Here is a 25,817-nt window from a genome sequence, read left to right on the forward strand (position 1 = left end):
ATAGAAGCTGTACTATAGCTTCTATCAATGAAAAACTCTCCATGAATGGAGGAGGCAGACCATTGAGTCTTTCATTCATTTTAGCTATATTACTGCTCCTATGAATGGAGGAGGGTGTGGAAAAATGGTACATTCCTTGTGCTGATGTGAAAAAAAATGGGGAGAGCTACAGACCCAAGTCTGGTCACTGACCTGCACTGACCTAATGTCATTACAGAGGACAAGGGGGCACTCTTTACGTCTGGAGGAAAAGAAATTTAATCTCCAAACATGAAAAGGTTTCTTCACAGTGAGAGCTGTGAAAATGTGGAATAGACTCCCTCAAAAGTTGGTTCTGGCCAGCTCAGTGGATTGCTTTAAAAAAGGCCTGGGTTCTTTCTTGGATACACAGAATATAACTGGATACTAACATTTATAGGTAAAGTTGATCCAGGGAATATCCAATTGCCTCTCGGGGGATCAGGAAGGAATTATTTCCCCTGCAGGAGCAAATTGGATCATGCTTTGCTGGGGTTTTTTGCCTTCCTCTAGATCAACTGTGGGTATAGTATAATAACTTTTTTTTTTTGATGGTGGAACTGAATGGACTTTTGTCTTTTTTCAGACAGACTAACTGTAACTATGCAGTAGAAGTAAAAGAATGTGCTCAAACCCAAATAGCTTACATATAACACTTAAGGAGCTAGAGAATAATAATATGTGTAGCACAAGATCAGTATTATTAGTAGTACAGTATGATACAGAGGTTAATAACTGTAAGTACTCGGTTGATCTGACAGCTCCATGTACATGCTCTCAGTACTGTATGTGAGTGAGGTCAGTGTAGAACACATTTCTCTATCGATCTTGTGATGCTTGCCCCTGTCATGTCTTCAGAAGAAATCGAGTACTCTCATGGGGCTCTAAGCCCTGACTGATAGTCTTCATTTTTTATTCCCGTGTTGAGAAATTTTAAATATTTTGGAGAAACACTTACAAGCTAAAAGAGCATATGTATGAGTCACAAAACAAATAATACTTTAAAAGCATTTGAAGATTTCTATTTTTTTAAATAAATTATAGTGTGTCCTCAGGTAGCAAATAGTAAACTCATTATTATTCTATTGCAACCAACCTGAACTGACTGTGTTGTTGCATCAAAAGAGTTTGTGTGTCCTTGCATGCTTTCCATATTTAATCACTCCAGACTAAGCTGAGATAATGCAGACTTTCAACATTGCAAGTCTTTTGGGTTACATTCGATTATAAAAAATTATTAGTGTAAATCCCCAAGGTCCTGTTCACATATCTGTTAGCTAGAACGCGGGTTCACATGTTGAAAAGTGTGTCACACATGGGGCAGCTCATTCACAGTGAGGTTGATAAAAGCTGTAGAGAATGTTCACTTAGCTTAGCAAATAAGACGAAGCAATGTTCATATATGCGGTGCAGTATATCACATGTGATTCGCACAGCAACCGCACAAAAAAATCACATGCGATTTGTGTGCAGTGCGATTGGAGCCAAACATTTTGTACGGCTCTAATCGCACTGCACTCACACCAAAAAGGTGCAGGACCCTTTTTTTGGTCCACACTAGAATCGGATCGCATGGGTATTCACAACTATGCGATCCGCTTCTGCATATCGCACCGCGTTTTGCGGGCCGCTTTTGGGGTTTTGTTAACTTAATATACAGCAGTTCGCATGAACAGGGTGCGGTTCTGATGCGGTGCGGAATTTGCACAGAAAATGCTGCAAATTCCACACGGCATCAGTGTGAACCAGGGCTGAATATCATAGACTGGCTCTAGATGTATCAAACTTTGGTCAATTCAGCAGGGAAGGGCCAAATTTTCATCCATCTATGGCCGTCCCGACTAGAGAGAAGTCAATCCAATGTTCGGGAATGTTGGAAAATATTTCATTCGATCAGCATATGCAGCATATCTCCTGCAGTGCTGATCATTGTATGCTGACAGTGGAGGAGTCCTGCTGTCAAAACACAATAGCACAGCAGAGAAGATGTCTTCATCCATCTGAAATGGGTGCATTGGGGAATCCATTTGTTTTTTATTTAATCAGCATGCTGGCTGATCAAAAAATTAATACTTACATCTATGACCAGCTTTAGAGTAGGCAAGTGGAATTTAAAAAAAGATACGATTTTTGCTTGCACATAATTAGATGAAGCAAATACAGCTTTACCTTACTCGTTAAGCTAAGTGGACAATCAATTGCCAATTTCAAATAATGTACCCCTTTAGGCCCCATGTACACGGGACACTTCTGAACAATGGAAACTGACTGCTGGAAAACGTAGGTTAAAAACCGTTTGTTTAGCCGTGTTTGCATAACTCGTTTATGCGCGTTTATGTGCGTTTGCGTTTAGAAGCATTTTTTTAAAGATAAGCACAGGAGAACCTCTCAAATGCCCAGAATGCACTGAAAAGTGGTAAATTATTAACTATTTCAGACTGTTTCAGAGAAATACAGAGAGTAGAAGCAGAGACAGCAGTATATGTTGAGATTAGCTTAGGTATGAGTTGCTCATTAACATTTCTTTTGTTTCCAAGGGTGGAAAGGTGTCTGGTGGAGTGAGTCATTAAGGCCACCTGGCAGGGGGTCATCATGAGGAATTTGAGGTGTGAATGGTCAATAACATATCTTTTGTTTCCAAGGGTGGGAGAGGTCTGAGGTGTGACTTTGTCATTACAATGTGTGACAAGCTTGGTAGGAACATCCTGTGTTCAGTGTTTTGTCCATTTGAGTACCTTGAAAACGCTTTGCATGCATGATGCAAAAAAGGTTCTGGACAGCATCGGGAACTGGAACAGTTATAAAAAAATTAAACCGCAAACGCATATAAATGCGATTAGCCACATTTGCAAGAGTTTTGTGTTTGAAAAGCTGATAAAATGGACTGCTGAACGCAAGTTTTCTGCGTTCAAAAAAACTACTGTAAACTAAAATGCCTGTAAACGACTGTAAATGAAGATGTGTACATGGACACCTAGGAAAACATTAGGGTGAGTTCAGGGGCTGCTGAAAAAAACGCTGAACAGCTCCTAAACGTGAGTTTATCAGCTGAAGTGTACATGAGCCCTTAGTAAATTAACTCCAATAACTACAAGATTTTTTGTACACATTTAACAATTCTATTAGAAGATGCACAGTTCATTTTGCATACAGCGCTTTTCACTCTGTTAGCGTCATTTAAAAAAATTGCCTGTTTATTTAGTGTTGGACATGAGCAGGGAGATCATAAAGACAGGTTTCTTGCATTTACCTTTAAGAAGTTGTCAACACTAAGCAGAGTTTTATGATTTAGAGCTCATGACAATAGCACGGTATGGGCACCCATGCACTAGAGCTTCTGAATGTTCCATCAGACACAGTCTGATTCACAGAAGATTGCTTTTTCACCTATCATGCACATTCATTGGACATGCCAGTAATTTTATTAGCACGGTTTGACAGCTCATCTCTGCTTAATCAGCAAAGATGACATTTTCCAACTATATAATCAGAGACATAAAATTGGCTTTCTCTCTGTACATGCTCAGACTGACGTTTAGATTCTGCTGCAAAATTACGTTTGATTATGGTTAACTTTAGGCTTGGCTGCATGTATGATTGTTTTTAGTGAGCTTGCTGTTCCCACTGTGTTTTGTATAATGTAAGATCCTGAATGTTTCGCATTATAAAATTAATCACTTCTGAAAAATACCTCATTTGCAACACTTCAGTGGGATAAAAGTAGGTCAGTGTTCAGCAATCTCATGCTACAATAAACACAAAAATGTAGTTGAGCATTGTAGTATCTATACAGCTTCATATTACTAATAAAAACATCTATAATCCGGAGCATATTCCTTAAAGTGGTTCTAAAAGCAAATCATTTTTTACCTTAATGTATTCCCTGCATTCAGGTAAAAATGCCTTATTAAGTGCATCACCCCCTCACCTTGCTATAAACACTGCTCAAAAAAAATGAAAGGAATACTTTTTAATCCTAGTATAGCATCAAGTCAATTAAACTCCTGGGATATTGATTTGGTCAGTGAAGTAGCAGAGGGGGTTGTTAATCAGTTTCAGCTGCTTTGATGTTAATGAAATTAACAACAGGTGTTCTCAGGGCTGCTGTTAAAAACCACAGGGCTCCATACAGCCCCCCCCCCCTTCAAAAAAAAACACAGTTTACTATGCTTCAGTTATGAATGTACACAGTTAGTGATCGGTACCGATCACTCATTGTTTTCATTCAGGAAAGGAAGCGGCTGGTAAATGTGATGTATTTACTGGACCTTTTCCCCACTCTCCATCCTCAAGGATTTTATTGTGTGCTTGCAGCTGCTCAAAAGAGAGGAGAGAAGCTGGCAGCACTGTGGGGGAAGGATACCTGGGCAGCAGAGGGGCAATTACTGGAACCGATCCCCTGCATGGCTCTCTCTGCAGCAGCTGAAAGCCAGCAGGAGGGAGAGGAGAAAAAGCCGGCCTTCAGCTGCTACAGAGAGAGTCATACAGGGAATCGGTTCCAGTAATTGCCCCCCCCCCACTATGATGATCACCCTCCCTGCCCACATCCAATTCACCCTGCTGCCTGGGCCCCCCTGCTGGCCTGGGCCCTGTACACAAGGACTGGCGGTACCCCCTTATCCACTGCCTTGGTGTACTAGATGGGCAACAATGAGACAACCCCCAAAACAGGAATGGTTTTACAGGTGGTGGCTATGGACATTTTTTTTCCTACTCATCTTTTCTGGCTGTTTTTCACTAGTTTTGCATTTGGCTACGGTCATTGTCACTGCTGGAAGCATGATGCGATACATGGACCCTACAGAGGTTGCACAGGCAGTCCAACTCCTCCAGGATGGCACATCAATTTGTGCCATTGCCAGAAGGTTTGCTGTGTCTCAAGAGCTTCCAGGAGATTCCAGGATACAGGCAGTTACTCTAGGAGAGCTGGACAGGGCTGTAGAAGGTCCTTAACCCATCGGCAGGACCAGTATCTGCTCCTTTGTGCAAGGAGGAACAGGATCAGCACTGCCAGAGCCCGACAAAATGAACTCCAGCAGGCCACTGGCGTGAATGTCTCTGACCAAACAAATAGGAAACAGACTTCATGAGGGTGGCCTGAGGGCCCAACGTCCTCTGATGGGCCTTGTGCTCATTGTCCGGCACCATATAGCTTGATTGGCATTTGCCATTGAGCACCAGAAATTACAGGTCCGCCACTGGTGCCCTGTGCTTTTCACAGATGAGAGCAGGTTCACCTTGAGCACATGTGACAGACATGAAAGGGTCTGGAGAAGCCGTGGAGAACATTATGCTGCCTGTAAAATCACTCAGCATGACTGTTTTGGTGGTGGGTCAGTGATGGTCTGGGGAGGCATATCCATGGAGGGATGCACAGACCTCTACAGGCTAGACAATGGCACTCTGACTGTCATTAGGTATCAGGATGAAATCCTTGGACCCATTATCAGAACCTACGCTGGTGAAGTGGGTCCTGGGTTCCTCCTGGTGCATGACAATGTCCGGCCTCATGTGGCGAGAGTATGCAGGCAGTTCCTGGAGGATGAAGGAATTAATACCATTGAATGGCCCCCACACTCACCTGACCTAAATCCAATGGAACACCTCTGCGATATCATGTTTCAGTCCATCTGACGCCGCCAGGTTGCACCTCAGACTGTCCAGGAGCTCAGTGATGCCCTGGTCAAGATCTGGGAGGAAATACCCCAGGGCAACATCTGTTGTATCATTAGGAGCATGCCCCGACATTGTCAGGCATGGATACAAGCACGTGGGGGCCATACAGAATACTGAGTACCATTTTGAGTTGCTGCAATGAAATTTCAGCAAAATGGACTAGCCTGCTGCATCATTTTTTCACTTTAATTTTCGGGGTGTCTTTGAATTCAGTCCTCTGTAGGTTGATAATTTTCATTTCCATCAAGCGATGGGGCATCCTTACATTCCTAACACATTACCCAGTCCATATCAATATACATATCCAGCATGATATTTTTCCACATTGAGATCTGATGTGTTTTCAAAGTGTTCCTTTAATTTTTTGACCAGTGTACTTACCAGCGATGCTCTCTCTCCCTCGTCACACAGGCACAGAGGCAGCAGCAGGAGCTGGGCCAAACACTTATTGGGATTTTTTTTTTCACCAAAGACATATAGCAGAGTACATCTTGACCTAAATTTATGAAGAAATTTGATTTTTAAATATATTTATTGGATATGTTTTATAACAGAAACATTTTCAGTCTTTATTCATTTATATAATAAAAACTAAAAAAAAAACAAGTGATGATCAAATACCACCAGAAAAAAGCTCTATTTGTGTGAAACATTTAATTTGGGTACAGCATTGCATGACTCTGCAATTATTGCCAGTTAATATAGCACAGTGCTGAACAGCAAAAACAAATGGCTTGGTCATGAAGAGGGTAAAATCTTCCAGAGCTTATGTGGTTAAAGCAAAAAATGTTTTCTTTTTTTTTTAATATCTCCCACATCTTTTACTGTAATGAAATGTTGGTTAAGCAGTAGATTACTTGTTTTTCAGGAAGAATGTTTTGGATTCAGTGAGAAATGAATAATATAATAATGCAATTATAATAAAAATAATAAAAAATCCTTTTTTTACCAAGTCAATATTTTTTTTCTATGCTATTTTACAGGTTTTGGTAATAATGCCCCAAAGACAGAAGGCGGACGGATTTTTTGTATTTTTTATGCACTAATTGGCATTCCACTGTTTGGCATCCTGCTGGCAGGTGTTGGTGACCATTTAGGATCTTCTCTTCGGAAAGGAATCGGAAAAGTGGAGATGATATTCTTGGTAAGAGATATATAGTTTTAGTTCAACATGTACATCAATATTCAGCAATTCCAGCAAAGAGTGATACCAACAATGACTGAGTAATACAAAAATGTGGTCACTGAGAGTACAGTATATTTATTTATTTCAGGTACTTTAATAGAGTCATCAATTTATGCAGCACTTTACATATATATTATGTATTCAAATCAGTCCCTGTCAGAGGGATTACCTATTTAGGTATTACTCTTGCCTCCAGGGCTGATGACCTTGTTAAGGAAAACTACACCCCATTGCTAAACTCTTTTCGAAGAAAATTAGATAAATTGGCCAATATGAATTATCATGGGCAGAACGCTTAGCAGCCTTTAAAATGCAAATACTCCCACAACTGACAAATCTATATAGAACATTACCTATCCCTATACATAAATCCTACTTCTTATCTCTGCAATATATATTAAATAAATATCTTTGGCAGGGTAAGAAAGCATGCTGTGCTTTTAGCAAACTCATTAAGTCAAGGCGAGCAGAGGGTGTTGATCACACTCATTTACGTGACTATTACTAGACTTCAACTCTTGCCCAACTTAAAAAGTGGTTCGCTCCTCGATCTGATACTTTATGGGCAGAACTTGAACAATCTCAAATGCCAGGAAGAAACTTGGAAATTTACTTAATATCAACCACACATTTCACCGTAGAGATACAAAATTTGCACCTACTATAGTAGCATCAGTTGAAGCTTGGATTCATTTGTGTAAAACCTCATATACAAAACTGAAACTAACTCCCCTAAAATTCCCATTAGCCATCCTAGCACTTCTTATACCTGACCTTAATCATGCAATTTGGCACTCTAGGGATATCCTAGTCCTAGAGGACTTATATGTTGGACCTGCTCTGAAAACTTTTTGAACACTACAAGTAGAATTGCACTCCCTTCCACTGAATACTATAGATATGTACAAATTGCTCACCTCTTACAAAATACTCATAATCTGAATATCTCTGTGCATTGGCAAGTAGCCCAATACTTCCAGTCAACTCATACAAATATTAAGGGTATTTCTCTATTTTGCTCACTGCTACAAGATAAAAATGAGTTTGTTAAATCCTCTCCAATTGAAAAGATAAAGATTTTTGGTATGGAATATTCCAATGAGCAGTGGCAGAGAGCCTTGCACACCACATATAAGTCTACCAAGAGCATGAATCTATGGGAGATGAATCAATAAATTTTACTATGCTGGTATCTAACACCACATTTTATATCTAACATTTCCTCTGAAATGTCTCCTAACTGCTGGAGGAATTGTGGAGCCCCATACTATATGGTCTTGCCCAAAACGTTCCAGATTCTGGCCTCCAGTTTTCAATCTTATCACTCAGATCTTAGGATTAAATATATCATTAAGTCCAGGTATGGCATTATTATCCCTAGACCTGGATTCTACCCCTCCTATATTTAGAACCTTGATATCACAAATACTGCTAGCAGCCCACCACCTATTAGACATTGGAAAGATTCAAAAGTTCCAGATCTTGAAGTCATCCAAACGATTCACACTCATAGTACATATGAAATACTCTTTGATTCCAGCATAGGAAAGTATTCTGCTATTATTGACTTATGGCAACCCTGGCTGACATGGTATTCATGGCTCTTCAACTCTTGATTAACATTTCCCCCACAACTGGAAAGAAAACTAAGCCAAATTCTATATCAGGACTATGCTATACATTACTTTATGTTTGTTTATGTGTTATTTAAACATTAGTTGATATCAAGATGGTCAAACAGTTAATATGTATGGTGTACACTCAACCAATACTTAAGATGCATACCTGGAAAGATGTGCTTTATTATTACAGTATTTACATATTTGTTGAATATATACTGTTACAGTTTTTGTATGTTTTCCTAAGGAAATATTGAAATTAAATCAGTCACTGTCCTCCAGGAGTTTACGTCTAAGGTCCCTAACTCACATTCATACATAATGTATACATACTAGGGCCAATTTACCTACCAGCATGACTTTGGAGTATGAGAGGAAACCGGAGTAGCCAGAGGAAACCCACACAGGCACAGGGAGAACATGCAAACTCCATGCAGGTAGTGCCATTGCTGGTATTTGAACTGAAGTCCCTAGTGCTACTAGGTAGAAGTGCTATCCACCTAGCCACTGTGCTGTACATGTGTTACAGATTTGTTAAAACTGGTGCACAAAGAATCTGGTGCAGCTGTGCATAGTAACCTATCAGCTTCCAGGTTTTATTGTCAAAGCTATATTGAACAAGCTGAAGTTAGAAGCTGATTGGTTACTATACACAGCTACACCAGATAATAAATCTACCCATTTGCATTGAAATGGTTTGTAAATCCTAATTACTTTTTTTTTGCTCCCTTTTGGTCGATTACGTATATCATTATGAGCATTTGTTATATCAGTTTGACAAGTGCAAAAATATACCTTTTGATCCTATCATAAATCTTGTAAGCTGATAACTTTCCGTTCCCTCTCTCTGTTGATTTATATCAGTTAGTATTATTTCAAACTATTTCTGTGGATTGAAGAACGTGTGTGTGTGTGTGTGTGGGGGGGGGGGGGGGGATTGTGTAATTCTGTCCTAGGCTGACAATGCTGTTCTACTATAAATACTAGATACTCTAGGACAGTTAGTGTGTCATTGGCAGGATTACAAGTCAAAATAAAGATAAAAAGCCTAAAAAAGGAAAGTAATGCAGCCACCACGCCTAAGAACAGTTTGGGATCCAGTGTAGCAGTGTATTTTACAGTCTTGTCATTTTCTATCTTGTCTGTTTTCTGATGTGCCTGTATTATACTTGTACCCAGGGGTGGACTGACAAATCATGGGGCCCTTGGGCAATAGGGGATTATGGGGCTCCTGTGTCCACGCTCACACTCAAACCACACCCAAAAAAGCCTATGAAAGGTATCAAGGGCATCCCATGGGGCCCCCTACTGACACCGAGCCCTCGGGTAGTGCCCGAGTTCCCAAATGGTCAGTCCGCCCCTGCTTGTACCAGTGACTATTTTCTTTAAGCATTTACATCTATCTGTAAGTGTGTGCTGTTGTTTAGTTTTGTTCACTTGTCTTTCCTTACACCGTCCCTGGAGGTATTTGCATAGAGATACATTAACTGAATCTTGTTTCAGAAAGAGCTTGGCCATTGATTTGCCGCGCTGAAATTGAATTTTTTGTGCTTTTGAAATTAGATTTTGAGTTGTGCTTGGGACTATGTGCAGACAGAAAATCACATGAGACAGTCTGTTAGTATATTAATTTCTAGAAGGGCAGAGGTATGTAGTATATAGAAGACTACGTAACAGGACAGACATAACTCATTATTTAAGTCTATATAAAGGCTAAAGACAGAGCCCAGTGACCTGCAGTTTGACTTCACTTTTCAGCTGCTTAGAGTATTTATTAGCCTTTGCTGGTATGTCATGTCAGGTGTCCTGACACTTTACAGACTACATATGTCTTCAAGGCCAGTGACTCAGTAACTCTGTAAAATTCTAAAGAATATATTTTAAGAATATATTTTTGTAAACATATATTTTTTTAAAATATATTCTTCAGATTTTTTTTTAACATAAAAAAGTAATTTTAACATATATTTTTACATATATTTGTAAATGCATTCCAAAAATGTAGATTTGTATTTTTAAAGACAGACAGTATATTTAAAATGTATTTTTAAAAATATTTTGCATATATTTTGTAATACAAATTCATTTCAACATACGGTATATATATATATATATATATATATATTTATTGAAATATATTGAATATGGCCAAAATTGTAGCATTTCAAATATATGTCAATATATTTGGGAAGAATATTTTAAAAATATATTTCAAATATATTTTCTTCCATATGGGTGACAGCAATGATGGGCCACGATTCTTTCCACTGACACCAATGATGTAATTTTTTTACTCCCATTGACCACCAAGCCTATGGCATTGTTTAATCCCACCAGTTCCAGGACATTTTCTACTCCCACTGGCCACAGTCTGGACCCCGTAAAGTTTGAAGGGCAGTAAACTGGCTCTTTGTTTTGAAAATTTGGAGACCCCTGTTATAGGCACTTGTTGCTAGCACTGATAAACAAGCCAGAACATTGTGACAGGAAGGACATCTAAGCAGTCTTAAAGTAGGCCTACAATCAAATTTTTTTTTAGTTTTGGGTACAATAGGGAAGAGTTAGAACCTATGTCAGGTAATTTAATTTTGTATGTTTTTCCTTAATCGTGTCAAGAAGCAAGCGGAATCTCTCCAACAGAGGCACAAACAGCAGTAAAAGCCATTTTATTAGTAGAAGTAAGGTAGGGTTGAAGTTGTATCTGGATTTTATTTCTTCTAGTGTTCCTGTATGGGATATTTTTTATGACTGCCTGTGGGGTCAGTGGGACAGGACATGGGAGAGATTACACAAAGAGCAATGTAACCCATCCACACTCAATCAAAAACTAAAAAGAAACAAAAAAACAAGTTTTTGGTGAATTTCCATTTTATTTCCAAGAGTACACAGGCAGCGGTTTTTCTGATAACCTTCATCGCTGCTGGTGACTCTGAATACAGAATAAAAATAAAACTGCCTGTTTCTTATTTTAAAAATAATCATAAGTTCAAAATGAATTCACGTTTTGGGATAACTTCCCTTGAAGTTACCCAAAAACTGTAATATCCAGTATTTAACCACTTCTGCTCTTGCAGCTATAACCTCCTATGGACAAGAACAATTGTGACATTTCTTCTATGCACCTATTGATTTGGTGAAAACATTTTTATTACTAAAATAATACAGTGATACAAAGCTTTCTTTTGGAAATAATGAACCGCAAAAATGACCTTATTTTCAATAATAGTTAAGATAGGCAACAAGATGAAAAATGTCGAGTTTGACCAGTGTTAGTTTTTGAACTAGTGTTGTTTCTGTGAAAGTATGCATTGATTCCATAATACGTCCCATTTAAAATAACAATAAAATTAAGTTACTGGTGAAAAGCATTACAATGCTGCATTAAAAAAAAAAAGTTTTTTTTTTTCAATTTTGTATATTTTTCTTGCAAAATGAAAAAAAAGTTAATGATTACAGCGGAGAAAAAAAAATGGGGACTTTCTAGGACAGCACCCAAGGACATAAATTCAACACATGAATATATAAAAAAAGTCAGATTTATAAATCACATCATATAAAAGTTTAAGAGAATCACAGGTGATGCACAATACAATATTCACTATGTGGATCTTTTATATGATGTGTTTAATAAATCTGAAAATATAATAATTTTTTTATATTCATGCTTTGAATTTATGTACTTTGTTGACGTTCTTGAAAGTCCCTTGTTCTTTGTCTTCTGTAATCATTTGCTTGTTTGGGATGATGTCATTCCAAGGTTTTAACCCAGTGTTATCCTGCTTCTCTCTCTTCTTTTTTGAAGCAGTTTAAAAAAAAAGTTAATAAATGAAAAATAAAAAAGCACAGCAGTTTTTAGGGCTCATTATGGTTAACTAAGGGTTTATAAGAGTTAAATAGGAACATGTTTCATTTTAATGTTTTTTTTTTTATTCGCAAGGTATTTTTAACTGGCATCATATGCACGCCGTAGGTCACATCTTTATTTTCCACATGACTGAAACAAGAGTAAATCCAATGTAACAATATTGTTGTTACATCAAATTTTTCAAGGAAGCTTTTGAACATTGTACAGAATATTCATTTTAAACAGCAGCCACTACAGCTGTCCCACTGATTTTAAGTCCCAGGAGTAATCTTGACTGTTGTTAGTAGCACCAAGCACAACTGTTCATCTCGCCTGGTGATTCTTTTAAATATATGTATATTTTTTAAATATATGTAATAAATAGTATTTTTTTTAAATATACAGTATGTATATTTTTATATGTATTGACTAAGAACATCAGATTTAGACAGTGTTTTGGGGGAAAGACAAACTTCTTCAGGACTAAAGCTGAAGACTGCAAAATTTGGTGCAGCTCTGCACAGAAGCCAATCAACTTCCATTTTCTTTGTCAAAGCTTAATTGAACAAACTGAAGTTAGCAGTTGATTGGCTACTATGCTCAGCTGCACCAAATTTTGCACTCTCCAGTTTTATTAAATCAACCCCATAATGCAGTAGTTCATATCAATTAAATGGCAGTAAATAAAATTTGATACAATTATATAAACAATCTAGTATAAGAATAGATCATCCGATTGATGATTCATCTACTGTGATCAGAGAGGCAGCAGCCTAAGACCATAGCCCCACACACCATACTTCCACCACAAGTTAACCCTTTCTTAGGACCACTTCACACTGATGTAAAGAGGGAATCTACATGTGATTGGGACAGGAATCGCACCGCATTCCTGTTTAAATCACCTGATTCTTTTGCAGTGCAATTTGCGCCATTCATTTTGTATGGTTCAAATCACACAATGCGCTTTGCAAACTTTTTTTGGGGTGTCGTTAACTTAACATTGACGCCTGCAGTGGTTTATGTGAATGGAGTGCAATTGTAATGCGGTGTGGGAAGCGCACATTAATTGCTGTGAATCCTGCACCACATCATTATCAACCGGGTTTTAAGGAGAACTACAGTACCTCATTTTTTATGCAATAAAATTAATTCTGATTCTCTTTGGTCCAGCTCTACCACACATATAGAAGATAATCAAGCAAATCTTGATGCCTATGCAGCTCTTGGCTGTTTTTCTGACACAAATCAACCCCTGCTGCAGCTTTTTGTTTGCGACCTGCTACAAAGATATAGTTTGATCACTGGGAAAGAGCGAACCTTTCCTACTGCCTGCAGCTGACTAATGACATCATTTCAGCCTCAGGGAACAGACAAGACAGGTGGGCACTGGACCCCAACTTCAGTAATATGTCTAGTGGGTCTAGCGGTGCTTAAATGTGTAGGCAGCTATCTGGTGAGCTGTTAAAATAGCATGAGCAAACGAATGCTGTAACTCCTGCGCTGGACAACGAGCACCACAATGTCAGTAACCCCACATGGAGTACTTTTTGGGAATGCAAGCCTTGCTGTCCTCAATAGACCAGAGAAATCCAAAGGAGCTGTGTGCAAAGAAACAAACAGAGGGCGCACGGGCCTAGTGCATTACCTTCTACAAATGATATTTATTGAATATAAAGTAGTATACTCACAAAGGAATAAAATCAAAGACACATCACAAAAAAGACAGCATGGTCCAATCTCCCTAGATGGTGGCTGTTGGGGGACTGTAGGCCTCCAAATTTGTGACACGTTTTGAGGCAGAACCTCTTCCTCAGAAGCTCTATTTGTTTCTTTGCACACATCTGGTGAGCTGTGACTATGCACTAAGTCCTTGGAACAAAAGCTTCAAGTGGAAAAGTAGAGTGCGCCACAAAGTTTCACATGTATAGAAACAATTTATTCGTTGTGAGTTTCTTTTAGAAAACCTAAGAACCTCATAGTTGAACTGGTTGAATTGTGGTGCTTTCTTCATTTTCACTTGAAGAATCATTTCAGCCAAGACAGAGTCACTTGACTGGAGTTCAAAGACTGATTTTTAATTATAAATATCAAGTGAGTACTTATTCATTTATCAAAGCTTGTAGCATTGCCTGATACATTTAAACATATTTAGTTTCCATCTTTCTACCTTTTCACAGAAATGGCGTGTCTCTGCTACCATTGTACGGGTCATCTCAGCAGTGCTCTTCCTCCTCATTGGTTGTGTCCTCTTCGTTCTTATACCAACTTTAATCTTCCAGGAAATTGAGCAATGGACCTTGTTGGAGTCCATCTATTTTGTAGTCATCACACTTACTACTATTGGATTTGGAGACTATGTAGCAGGTAATCAATATCAGGATATTTTCGTGCTTTCAAAAGTAATGGTGTACAAACATATGGAAACATTTAAAGATGTGCTGAGCCTGCAAGTAAAGTCCACCTAATGTAGCTTCCTTCAGTGGTGTGGTAATGATGCTGTACTGCTTCTGAATTTAGAGCTGCCAATCCCATGTAGACTATGGGTTTGATGTACTGGAACTGGAGAGTGTAAAAAGTGGTGTAGCTCTGCATAGAAACCAATCAGCTTCCGGGTTTTTTTTCAAAGTGGTTCTAAATGTTGAAAGTTTTTTTACCTTCATGCATTCTATGCATGAAGGTAAAACACCTTCAGTATCCAGCTCCTCCTGCAGCCCCCCCTAATACCCAAGCCTGATCGTGATCCAGCAATGTGCATGAGAGCGGCTGCTCTCTCGGGACTCTGCCTCCTCATTGGCTGAGAGAAAGCAGCGGGAGCTATTGGCTATCATGCACAGCTGCACTCTCCAGTTTTAATAAATCAAACCCTATCTGTGCTTATACTACAGTGGGTTGATTAACGGTTGCTAGATTAAACAGACATTTAGGTGGGTCAAAGAGAAAAGTGGGCTGTAACCAAAAAAAATGCTCGTTTAATTAAGCAACCTTTACATTGTCCTAATGTGCCTATGAAAATCTTAGGAGGTCAGAAAATACTTTACTTGATATTATCTCATCTATGTGGAGCACTGAGGTATATGTGTGGAACTGAGTGCTGCTATCACCACTCTCTATTTGTATATTGTATATTTGTGTTGGAAGAGATTTTATTTCATGATGGTAATTTGTTTACTAATGTTTACTGTACAAATTGAACATACACTTTGCTGAGTGAACATCCTATAATTCTTCCATAGATCAACTGCTGTTTTGGGGTCTATTTTATTTATATTTATTTTTAAATGTATACATTTACAAACATGTTGTAGATATATTTGCTTTACAATTTTCATTTTTTAAAAATAAACATTTGAACATGGTGCACCCATGACACATGGTATACATTGCATCTAACATTTTCTAACAAGAGAAAATAGCAGCAGCTGTTAACATTCAGACACTTTCTTGAATTACATTTTGTGCAGAGCTCTTTTATCCAGAAAGCAGGGAAAGGTGTGTGTGTGTGTGTGGGGGGGGGGGGGGATTTCATGGGTTTCTGCTCTGACTCATCAGTTGGGCGGCTAAATTTTAGCTTTAGCTATTGTACTCTTTAAACACCAAGCTTTTTTCTGCTAAGCAGGCAATGGTTGCCTGGGAAAGATGTATAGATAAGAGACCAGAGCTCCTGCTGTTGGCACAAAATAAAAATACACTTAAATGTTTTATATTTTAGCCCTCACAATAATACATAGCAAAAGAAATATACTATATACAAAAATTACTCATTACCTTTAAAAACTGCATGGTTTAAATGCAAATTATACATCAGTTGGGGATATTTGATAATTGTTTTGTGGCTGGACAGATCTTGTAGTAAACATGTGTATGCTGGAAAATTTGGTTTTGTTTCATTTTCGGATACATTTGTTAATTGAAGAATTAATTTTAGATGCATTCGTTAATGGACCCCATTCGTTTTCTGAATTTGTTTCATATTTGCGGTATTCAGTTTAATTCATTCGGAATAGCCTGGTAGTTAAGGAGTGGGCAGCTAGTTAAGAAGTGACAGTTAAAAAAAAATTCTTTAAAAAACAGCGTGGGGGTTCCCTCCAAAATTCCAGACCATTCTTCAAGCATGCAGCCCGGCAGGGCAGGAAAGGGGGGGGGGAGCACCTCTCCTCCTAAAACATACCAGGCCACATGCCCTATACATGGGGGGCTCCCCCCCAAAGCACCTTCTCGCCATGTAGGTAGGGACAAGGGCCTCTTCCCCACAACCCTGGGCGGTGGTTGTAGAGGGGCTTATCAGAATCTGAAATTTTCATCCAAAAAAGGAATCCAAATGAATAAAATCGCACATGTCTATCTTGTAGTCTTCCATCAAGGCTGAACAATAGACAAAATGCTAAATATAGAGCTAAAATACCTGTATTTTAGGCACTTCTGCCAGACAGCATTTTCAGGTTGGTAAACTCACCTTCCTCCAATGTAGTTAAGCAATGCAATTAGGTAACCAACACACCCCAACCTGGGGACTGGACAATTAAAGGACATTACCTCAATGAGTCATCATTCTGCTCCCTTCTTCTGTTAGCAAGCATGCAAGGATTTTTTCTCAACCAACTCCATCCAAATATGACAAACACAACAACATGAATTAACTGAAGAGTGTCTGTGTTGGCCTCGGCCTCCAGTTACTCCCGCGTTTCCCGCGTTTCACCCCTCTTATTGGGGCTTGGTCACAGAGGCCTCTGTGACCAAGCCCCAATGAGCATAGCAACATGTGTCAGAGGGCATGGATGGAGTGAGGGCCAACACAGACACTCTTCAGTCAATTCATGTAGGTCAGTTTGAGTGGCACCCATCTTCCTTTTTGATTCCACACTCTTGGATAAGTGTCAGGACGCCAGCTCCCATCTTCAGAGTATCGGAGGGGTTACAATACATTACCTGACTTTGAGCGGTGCTGCAAGCCTGCTATATTGCTGATAGTAGACCCTGTCCATTCCCTAGAAGTGACATTACGATTAGAGTGGGATCACTGCAAACCCATGGGCAGTGAAAATGGTGACCTTGCAGTGACCACAAATGGTGGTAAAACACTGTGGGGCTTATTTACTAAAGGTGGACAGCGCAAAATCTGGTGTAGCTCTGCATAGAAACCAATAAGCTTCCAGGTTTTATTTCCAAAGTTTAACTGATCAAGCTGAAGGTAGAAGCCGATAGGCTACCATGCACAGCTACACCAGATTCGAAGTGCTCCAGCTTTAGTAAATCCCCCAATGAAGTGGCTGAATAATGTGACAAAGGAGGTCCTAAAGGTCCCAAACGAACAACTGCAACCTGTGTGACCCCTGTTCCTACACCGCTGCCACCATCAGAAGTTGCAAAGTTGCTTACAGGGATTTTTTTAAGACTAACTTGATGGCAATAGGAAACAAACTAGTTAATGACATGGTACATACGGCTAAAACAAAATCAAACTGTTGTGCGATGACTTAAATATTAATCGTCACACTAGCTTCAATTTTTTTTCAATGAGCATGGGAGTGAGCTGGAGGCAAAATCGACAATGACATAATGCAGTAGTGGGTAGACAAAAAATGTCAACAATGGATTAAGATTAATATTTGACAAAGTGTGAGTAGCTTTAATGAACTCAGGAGGAAGCACCAGGTGTTACTGTACAATAGGTGCGTGCAGATGTTGGGACTCCTGTCAGGATGCAATTCAAAATGTGTAGAGTTTCCAAAACAATCTTTTCATTTGAATATCATTGTTTTGGTGCCAATGAACACCAAGATCACAAGAGAGCCTTCTTTTTTTTTGGGGGGGGCATAGTGCTAGGGTATGATTATGTTATTTGTTACATTCACATTTTAAAAGCTAAAATCTTTTTTTTTAGTTTCAAATAAAGTGGTGACTTTTTAAAACCCTTATCTGTTTTTAATTGTTGCCTGTGTCCCTGCTGGAAAGATTTACCTTCCTGTCTTGTGTGACTACCAAAATGGGAAGTAAGCAGGAGATTTCTGAGACAAAGTAGGTAAAATGTAGTCCCACAGAGGAGTCCATGAGGTTAAATGCTCTAAAGAAGGGTCTTCTACCTCAAAATGGTTCTAAAGGCTATGCATGAAGGTAAAAAACATTCTTTGTGCAGTGGCCTCCCATCCTAACCTGATCCCTCTCCGATCCAGCGATGTTCACAATATCCTTGGCTGTATGAGGACTCTTTCTCCCCATTGGCTCCCGTTGCTGTCAATCACAGCCAATGAACCAATGAGGAGAGAGTGGGGGTCTTATGGACGCACAGAACAGTGGCTCAGGAGTGAGCACACAGCGGTGCCCCCAGGCAACCGGCATTTTCTGGGTCACTGCTCAGGGGGGAGAAGCTAGAAGCACTAATGGGGGACCTGATGAAGAGGATCGGAGCTGTTCTGTGCAAAACGACTGCACAGAGCAGGTAAGTATGACATATTTCTAATTTTGAAAAAAAAAAGATTTAGTATCACTTTAAGCTATACATTTTTGTTGGTAATCTCAACAAAATACTATCAATGCATTTCACTGGCACTGAATGGACATTCATTAAGGTAGGTGCAAAAACTGCAAGAAAAAAAGAGAGGAAAAAGCAAGACAAACCCTAAGGGTCCTTTCACACGGGGCAGACCCGTTTAGTGGATCTGCTTGCTCAGCGGGGGATCTCTCCGCTGATCCTCGCTGATCAAGCAGATGACTGCTTTGTGTCCGCTCCGCTGCTGCAGAGCAGACACAGAGCTGCTCGCTCTCCTCAATGGGAGGTCGGATGAAAACGGACTGTTTGTCCGCTTTTATCTGACCTGATCCAATGAACGGAAGGGGAATTGGATCCTCTTCCGTCCCTTTTTGCCATTTAGGATCGGATCAGATTTTGGTGGCTGTAAACGAACACATGGCCGTTTACACCCGCTGCTCCAAAAAGAGAATGGAGGTTCAGATTGGGTCCACCTGAAAAACGGGCAGGCGGACCCAATCAGAAGGTTCCATGTGAAAGAGCCCTAACTAAGCTTAGATCTACTGCCATGCCCATTCTAAGCCTTTTCTATCTACCTTGTAAAAGGAAAGATGCCTACATTTAACTATTCTGAAGTCGCACCAGTCTGGTCACATAATTGGGCCCCAGCACCTGGGAGATCATGTGACTGGACCAGAGCGACTTCAGAATAGGTAAGTACATACATCTTTCCATTTACAAGGTAAAAAGATAAGTCTTAAGGTGAGAATACACGATTAGAAAATCGACCGATCAGTCATCCGACGACCAAGAGGCGTGCGCTCATTGGTCGAAATTGTGGCCCACATTAACCAATCTAAAAAAATTGTTTGTCGGGCAATACGTAGTGTTGACGCCTTCCGTACAAGTGGAAGTGATGCAGTGTGCCTGTGACCTTGTAGCCACGCCCTTCTGGCCAGAATGAGCGATATACACAACAATTACCAACAATAAGTATAATATAGTTTATTACATTATCTATATACATAAATAGTGATACATAAAATATAATCTGCAGAATTCTGGTTTCATTATCTCATTAGGCCAATCTACTTTTAACATTTGGATTTTTCGTTTGTTTACGAAGATTCCTTGGACATAAACATCCGGGTCATCTTCTGTTTCCGCTCATGCGTGATAGCGCTTGATAGATTTTTTTCGTACGACCGTCATACCACCAGAAAATCAGTTGTTCATATGCGAAATGACAAAATTTTTCACTGTTGTTCAACCGGATTTTTTCATTCACAATTTCGTTATTGGTTAAAACATCCTGCTCATCAACGAAGAGAAAATCGTTCGATCAGTGGTTCCGCAAAATTTTTCGGACAATTTTCTTATCGTGTGTACGGGGCATTAGAATGGAGGTGGGAGTAGATTTAAGCTTAGATTGGGTTTGACTTGCCTTCCACTTTAAAATATTTGTATAAATCATATGTTAAAAAAAAAACTATTAACAGCACCCATTAATAGCTAGTTCACACCAGAACGCAGTGTGGGAAAAGTGCCTTCCATGTGCATTTCATGCACTGTATTTAAAAGGCACTGGGTTTGCAATCTGCTGCAGGTTCCAAAACATTGTTAACCTCCTTAGCGGTAATCCCGAGTGTAGCTCGGGGTAAAATTTCTATACCAAGATCGGTAACCCCGAGCTACACTCGGGCTTACCATGCGGCGTTGCTCTGGGGGTCCCTGCAGCACTTACCTTGTCCTTCGCTCCCGCGATGTGTCCCCTGCAGCGTCCCCGGCCATCTCCTCCGGCCGATGCCGGCATCCGGCTTCTGTGTTCCGGTCCCTGTGACGTCGGGACGTACGGGCGCCGGAACCGGCGGGAAATTTGAAATTTTTTAAAAATGTCATTTTTGCTGTCATTGCTGTTTCAATGCATTTCACATACATTTTGTCCCCACTGCTTTGTCCGATGCCCTGCCTGCATTTTGAATGTTCTTTCTGCCTGGAAACTTAGAAAAGTCCATGGCGTCCAAAAAGCGTCCCTTTACGTCAAAAGCGGTTTTAGAGCAGCGATAGTAAATCAGAACCACTTGCAGAATTGAGTGATAATGATTCGTGGGGAAATTCGTCATCAGACACTGAAAACGATTTTGCGACTTTGCTCAGCGATGTGCGAATTTGCCTCTGTATTTCAAATTTCAGTGTTTTTGGTTTTATTATATTATTGAATTAAATTTATTATATTATTATTTTTTATGATTATTTATTAAATTATAATTTATGATTTTGTGTTTCAAGTTTTATCATATCCGGAATGTTTAATAGACTCTTGTTCGTACAGATTTCAGTGAGTTATTCCTAAAAATTACAGCCTACAATAAAAAACTACATATTTCCATGCAAAAAAATTGTCCTGCTTTCAGCACAAAAAATCAGAAAGAATCATACCGCTAGGGAGGTTAATAGCACCCCAAATGCAGATCGCAAACACAGTGCGTTTTCCTACCCCAGATCGCATAGTACCACAGTAATGGGAGTTCTGGTGCTCTGCATTTTTGATGGCAAAAGTAGAGCATGCACTGCTTTCTGTGCGATCCAATGTAATCTGAGTCCATTCAAATGAATGGGCTGCAAATCCCACTACACTAAATTGCACTGAAGCACGGACCACGTTCCTGTGCAATTCAGATGTGAACCAGCTCTAAGTTTACCAGTAATAGTAATGTGAATATTGTAAACAGAAAAAGGATACGATGGTTGTGTAGAGAAATAAACTACCTAATATGGGCAAAAGCAAATGAAAAAATATTCAGGGAAGAGTGAAAATTTGCATGCTTCCAATCTATTTAAAGGGGAGTTCCAGACTTTTTTTGTGTTTATTTAGTCCTCATGCACACTTGACGTTTTTACAGCTGCTTTTTTTGGCATTTGACTTTTTTTCTAGTCAATAAACTCCCCAGCATGTTATCCTATGTGTCCATGCACACATAGGCTGTAATCAACGTTTTGTGGCTGGAAAAAAACCCCAAACCTAGTGGGTGTCTAGAGGAGTTTTTCAACTGTAAAAACACTCTAACACCGAAAAACGCAGCAAAACGCGGTATAACGCTGCAAACCGACACTTTGGATGTTTTTTTCTGTAAAAAAACACAAAAAACCACAAACGCGGAAAAACGCAGGAAAACGCAGCTAAACGCTAATTCAAAAATGCTAAAAAAAAGCTGAAAAACTCACGTTTTTAACGTGACTTTACACAGCTAACGTTACCAGTGTTAGCAAAACATCAAGTGTGCATGATGACTTAATAAACACACACTCACCTGTCCCAGAGTCCAGCGATGTTCTCACCTGCGCGGTCATTTCTCCCCTTCTCTCCTCCATGGCACCGGCATCTTTCCTGTGGGCACCAGGCTGTGACAGCTTGCAGCATCACAGCCTGGTGCCCACTGCACATGCGCAAGCCGTGCTGCACCTCCTAATTGGTCCGGCAGTCTCCTGGGACCTGTGAAGGTTCCCAGGAGACTGTGGGAGGGAGGAGGGGGCTGAACTTCCGGCTCACTTCGCTGCGGCAAACTGAGCTGGAAGTGGGAACGGGTACCTGTCAAAACCAGGTACCAGCTCACCCCTAAAAGGTGCCAAATATGGCAGTAGAGGGGGAAGGAGACAAATAAGCGGAGCTTCCGCTTTTGTGTGGAACTCCGCTCTAAATCTTTTTATATATATATATATATATATAAATATATATATAAAAATAAAAGTCAGCAGCTACAAAAACTGTAGCTGCTGACTTTTAATAAAACAGCCACTTACCTGTCCCTCGGTCCCCGCAGCCCGTTTCACCAGCCGTCCTGGATTCCAGGAGGCCTGCATCTTCAGTGTAGGCACCCGGCTGTGATGGCTTGCGGCTTCACACCCGGGTACCCACTGCGCATGCGCAAGTAGCACTGCACTTCATGAATGGTCCTGTAGTCTTCTGGGACCTGTTACGTGTCCCAAAAGACTACAGGAAGGGAGGGAGGACACCTTCTGTTTCCGATCGCATAGGTGATCAGACCGGAAATGGGAATGGGTACCTGTCCAATTCAGGTACCCGCTCCCCCCCGCCCCCCAAAGGTGCCAATCCTTAATGGGGAGCAGTCCTTAAAGCGGAACTTCCCCTTTTGGGTGGAGCTCCGCTTTAAAGCTGAACTTCAGGCTGATATAAAAGATACAACAAATGCAGCTGTATATTTATACATTTAAATGTATTTTTTAAATGCAAAAAATCGAAGTACCTAAATTTGATCTAGTATTAGCCTATTGCAGTCACTGTACATCAAACATGACAGGAAGAGAGGAAGGAGCATTGCAGAACCAGAATTAGTTGTGCTGTAGTATACATCTATTAACAAGCAACATTGTTTATTCACAACAGGGGGAGAGACAGGACCTGAAAAATCAGGTATCCTCCCCTGCCAGACAGGGCTATTTTGTATGGCAGAGCTGTGTAAATCTTAAGTCTGGATGGACAGACATACAAATCCAGGTAAAACAGCTCCCATATGCTGTATGTAATGATTCTGCATAATTCATACTAAACAGATTAATAGGCGTAATGTTTTGTAGAGACTGATCTCCTTGCTGTAAGTACCATGAGCTGACTGGAGAGGAGGATCCATGCATGCACTCTATATATTTGGCTGACATGCATTCCACTAACTGCACCAGTTCCAGCAGGTTAAAGTCCAGCTGCTGCAAATGAAGTTTAGGAATATTTGGCAGTATATTGCATTAGTGCATGAAATAAATACATCAAATATTGGTTAAAGCAGAATTAAATTCAAAAGCAAGCATTTATTATATTGCAGCTTACTAATTGATAGATGTGGTGGCTGCATTTATTTCCTTTTTTAGGCTTTCTTTCTTCTATTTTCATCTGGTGATCCACCCAGTAAGTCTGTTGTTTTTCAAAAGAACAAGCTCTCTTGCAGATGAATTAGGTACAGGGAAAAGACATACCATTTAATACTGACAAGGGTGCTTACAATGATCAGCTTTTAATTTTTATGTGAAAACTTTATTCCAAACGGAACAAAACTGTTTGCTGTAACTGCTTATAAAGGATTTGCTGAGTTTGGCTTCAATTTGTTAATGTATCTAAATCTGCTAGTCCACCTGACAAATCCCTTCCCCCAGACTGACAATGCTGCTGTCCAAGGGTGCCTCCTATGTCCCTTCAGCTGGAGAGTAGACACACTAATACAGGAGCTATGTTACTGGCCAGATTACCAGATGAAAACGAGGGGGAGCGAAGCATAACCAACAAAAATAAAAAAGCTGCTACCACATCCAATGATTGGTAAGCTGCAATTAATTACATTTTTGCTTTTGAGTTTAATACTGCTTTAATCATTGATTAAATGCTAGTACGGTAATTGATTTTGATAAATGAGCTAGAAAAGCATACATGTGGTATACATAAAAGCCTTTGAACACCATTGATGTCATTATCATCAAGTATGACACCAGGGAATCATTTGATTCTGTGGGAGAAGAATGGAGGGTGCATATGTACATACATTACTAAGACAGGCAGAATATAAGTATATTCTTCTGAATCCAAACCAGAAGATTGCTTTGGCTTACAACTATCAACTTGCCCTTAGTGATGCATGAGTATTACACCTATCCAGGCCGGTGCTAGACTAAGCAAGACCAGCTACTTGAGCCCCCCCCTCCCAAAAAAAAATTTTTTTTTAAACAGTAGAAAATATTAAATCAACAAAACTGCTAAATTTCTTTTAATTTGCAAAAATAAGTGCCATAAGATGCCACCAGCACCGATGTTAACCACTTGCTGACTGCGCTATAGCCGAATGACAGCTACAGCGAGGTTTCCAGTTCTGGGAGGCGTCATATGACCCCCAGCGGCATGCACCCGGCGATCTCTGTGATCACAGCTGACCACGTGATGAGGTAAAAGGCCAATCACAGTGGCCTTTTACTACGTGATCAGCTGTGTCCAATGAGTAAATACTGTCACAGCGTAAGGAAAGTACTGCCGATAACTGGCAACTGTCACAGAGCAGATCGGCATTGATGATTAGTGCCACCGATCAGTGCCCAGCAGTGCCCCCCATCATTACACCCCATCAGTGCCACTCATCAATGCTGTACAAGCAGCTGCACCCATCAGTGCCCAGCAGCGCCTCCCATTAGTGCCCATCAGTGCTGTCAGTCAGTGCAGCCCGTCAGTGACACCTATCAGTACCCATCACTGCTGCATATCAGTGCAGCATCATCAGTGCCTCCTCATCAATGCCCACCAGTGCCACCTCATCGGTGCAGCCAATCAGTGTCCATCAGTGCTGCCTATCAGTGCCCATCAGTGCTGCCTCATCAACACACATCAGTGAAGGAGACAAATTACCTCTTTGCAAACTTTTATAATAGAAACAAAGAAAAACATTTTTTTTTAGATTTTTTTTGCTCTTATTTTGTTTATAGTGCAAAAAATAAAACATCCAGTGGTGATTAAACACCACCAACAGAAAGCTCTATTTGTCTGAAAAAAATTATAAAAATTTCATTTCAGTGTTGCATGACTGTGCAATTGTCATTCAAAGTGCAACAGCCCTGAAAGCTGAAAATTGGCCTGGGCACAAAGGGGGTAAAGGTGCCTGGTAGGCAAGTGGCTAAAGACAAAATATATATTAGCCAAATATAAATTAACTGTATTAACCAATCTGGCAGAGAAAAAAAAAAGGGACAGTTGCAAAACTCCACAGTGATCAGCAGCCGCTAGATGGCTTGCACTAAGGGACTGAGTCTGAGTGGAACACTGGAAGGAGTGACAGCTCAGCTGCTACAATGGTCCCAGACACCTGGCATCCTCCTCTGCTCTTTCTTCCTCCCTCTCCCCTCAACTGAAGGATCATTCCTGATGTGGCGGCATCCCACACAATCAATCAGTACACGCTCCCCTCAGCCCGACCATTGTTTACTCCCTCCTCCACCTGTTAGCTCCATGATCCA

At 40.1% G+C, this 25,817-nt stretch overlaps 1 protein-coding gene across 2 annotated transcripts in view; it reads left to right on the forward strand.

Annotated features, from left to right (window-relative positions):
• KCNK4 (potassium two pore domain channel subfamily K member 4) overlaps positions 1-25,817 on the forward strand; it is a 52,475-nt gene that overhangs the window by 8,033 nt on the left and 18,625 nt on the right. For both annotated transcript variants that reach the window (XM_089652833.1, XM_089652831.1), the window contains exons 4-5: positions 6,678-6,838; positions 14,524-14,710. In XM_089652833.1, the coding sequence (XP_089508959.1) occupies positions 6,678-6,838; positions 14,524-14,710 (348 nt within the window). The remainder of the gene's footprint in view (positions 1-6,677; positions 6,839-14,523; positions 14,711-25,817) is intronic.

This window comes from Staurois parvus, unplaced genomic scaffold, assembly GCF_062004578.1.
Source record: "Staurois parvus isolate SC_StPar_1 unplaced genomic scaffold, SC_StPar_1.0 ptg000694l, whole genome shotgun sequence".
Lineage (NCBI taxonomy): Eukaryota > Metazoa > Chordata > Amphibia > Anura > Ranidae > Staurois > Staurois parvus.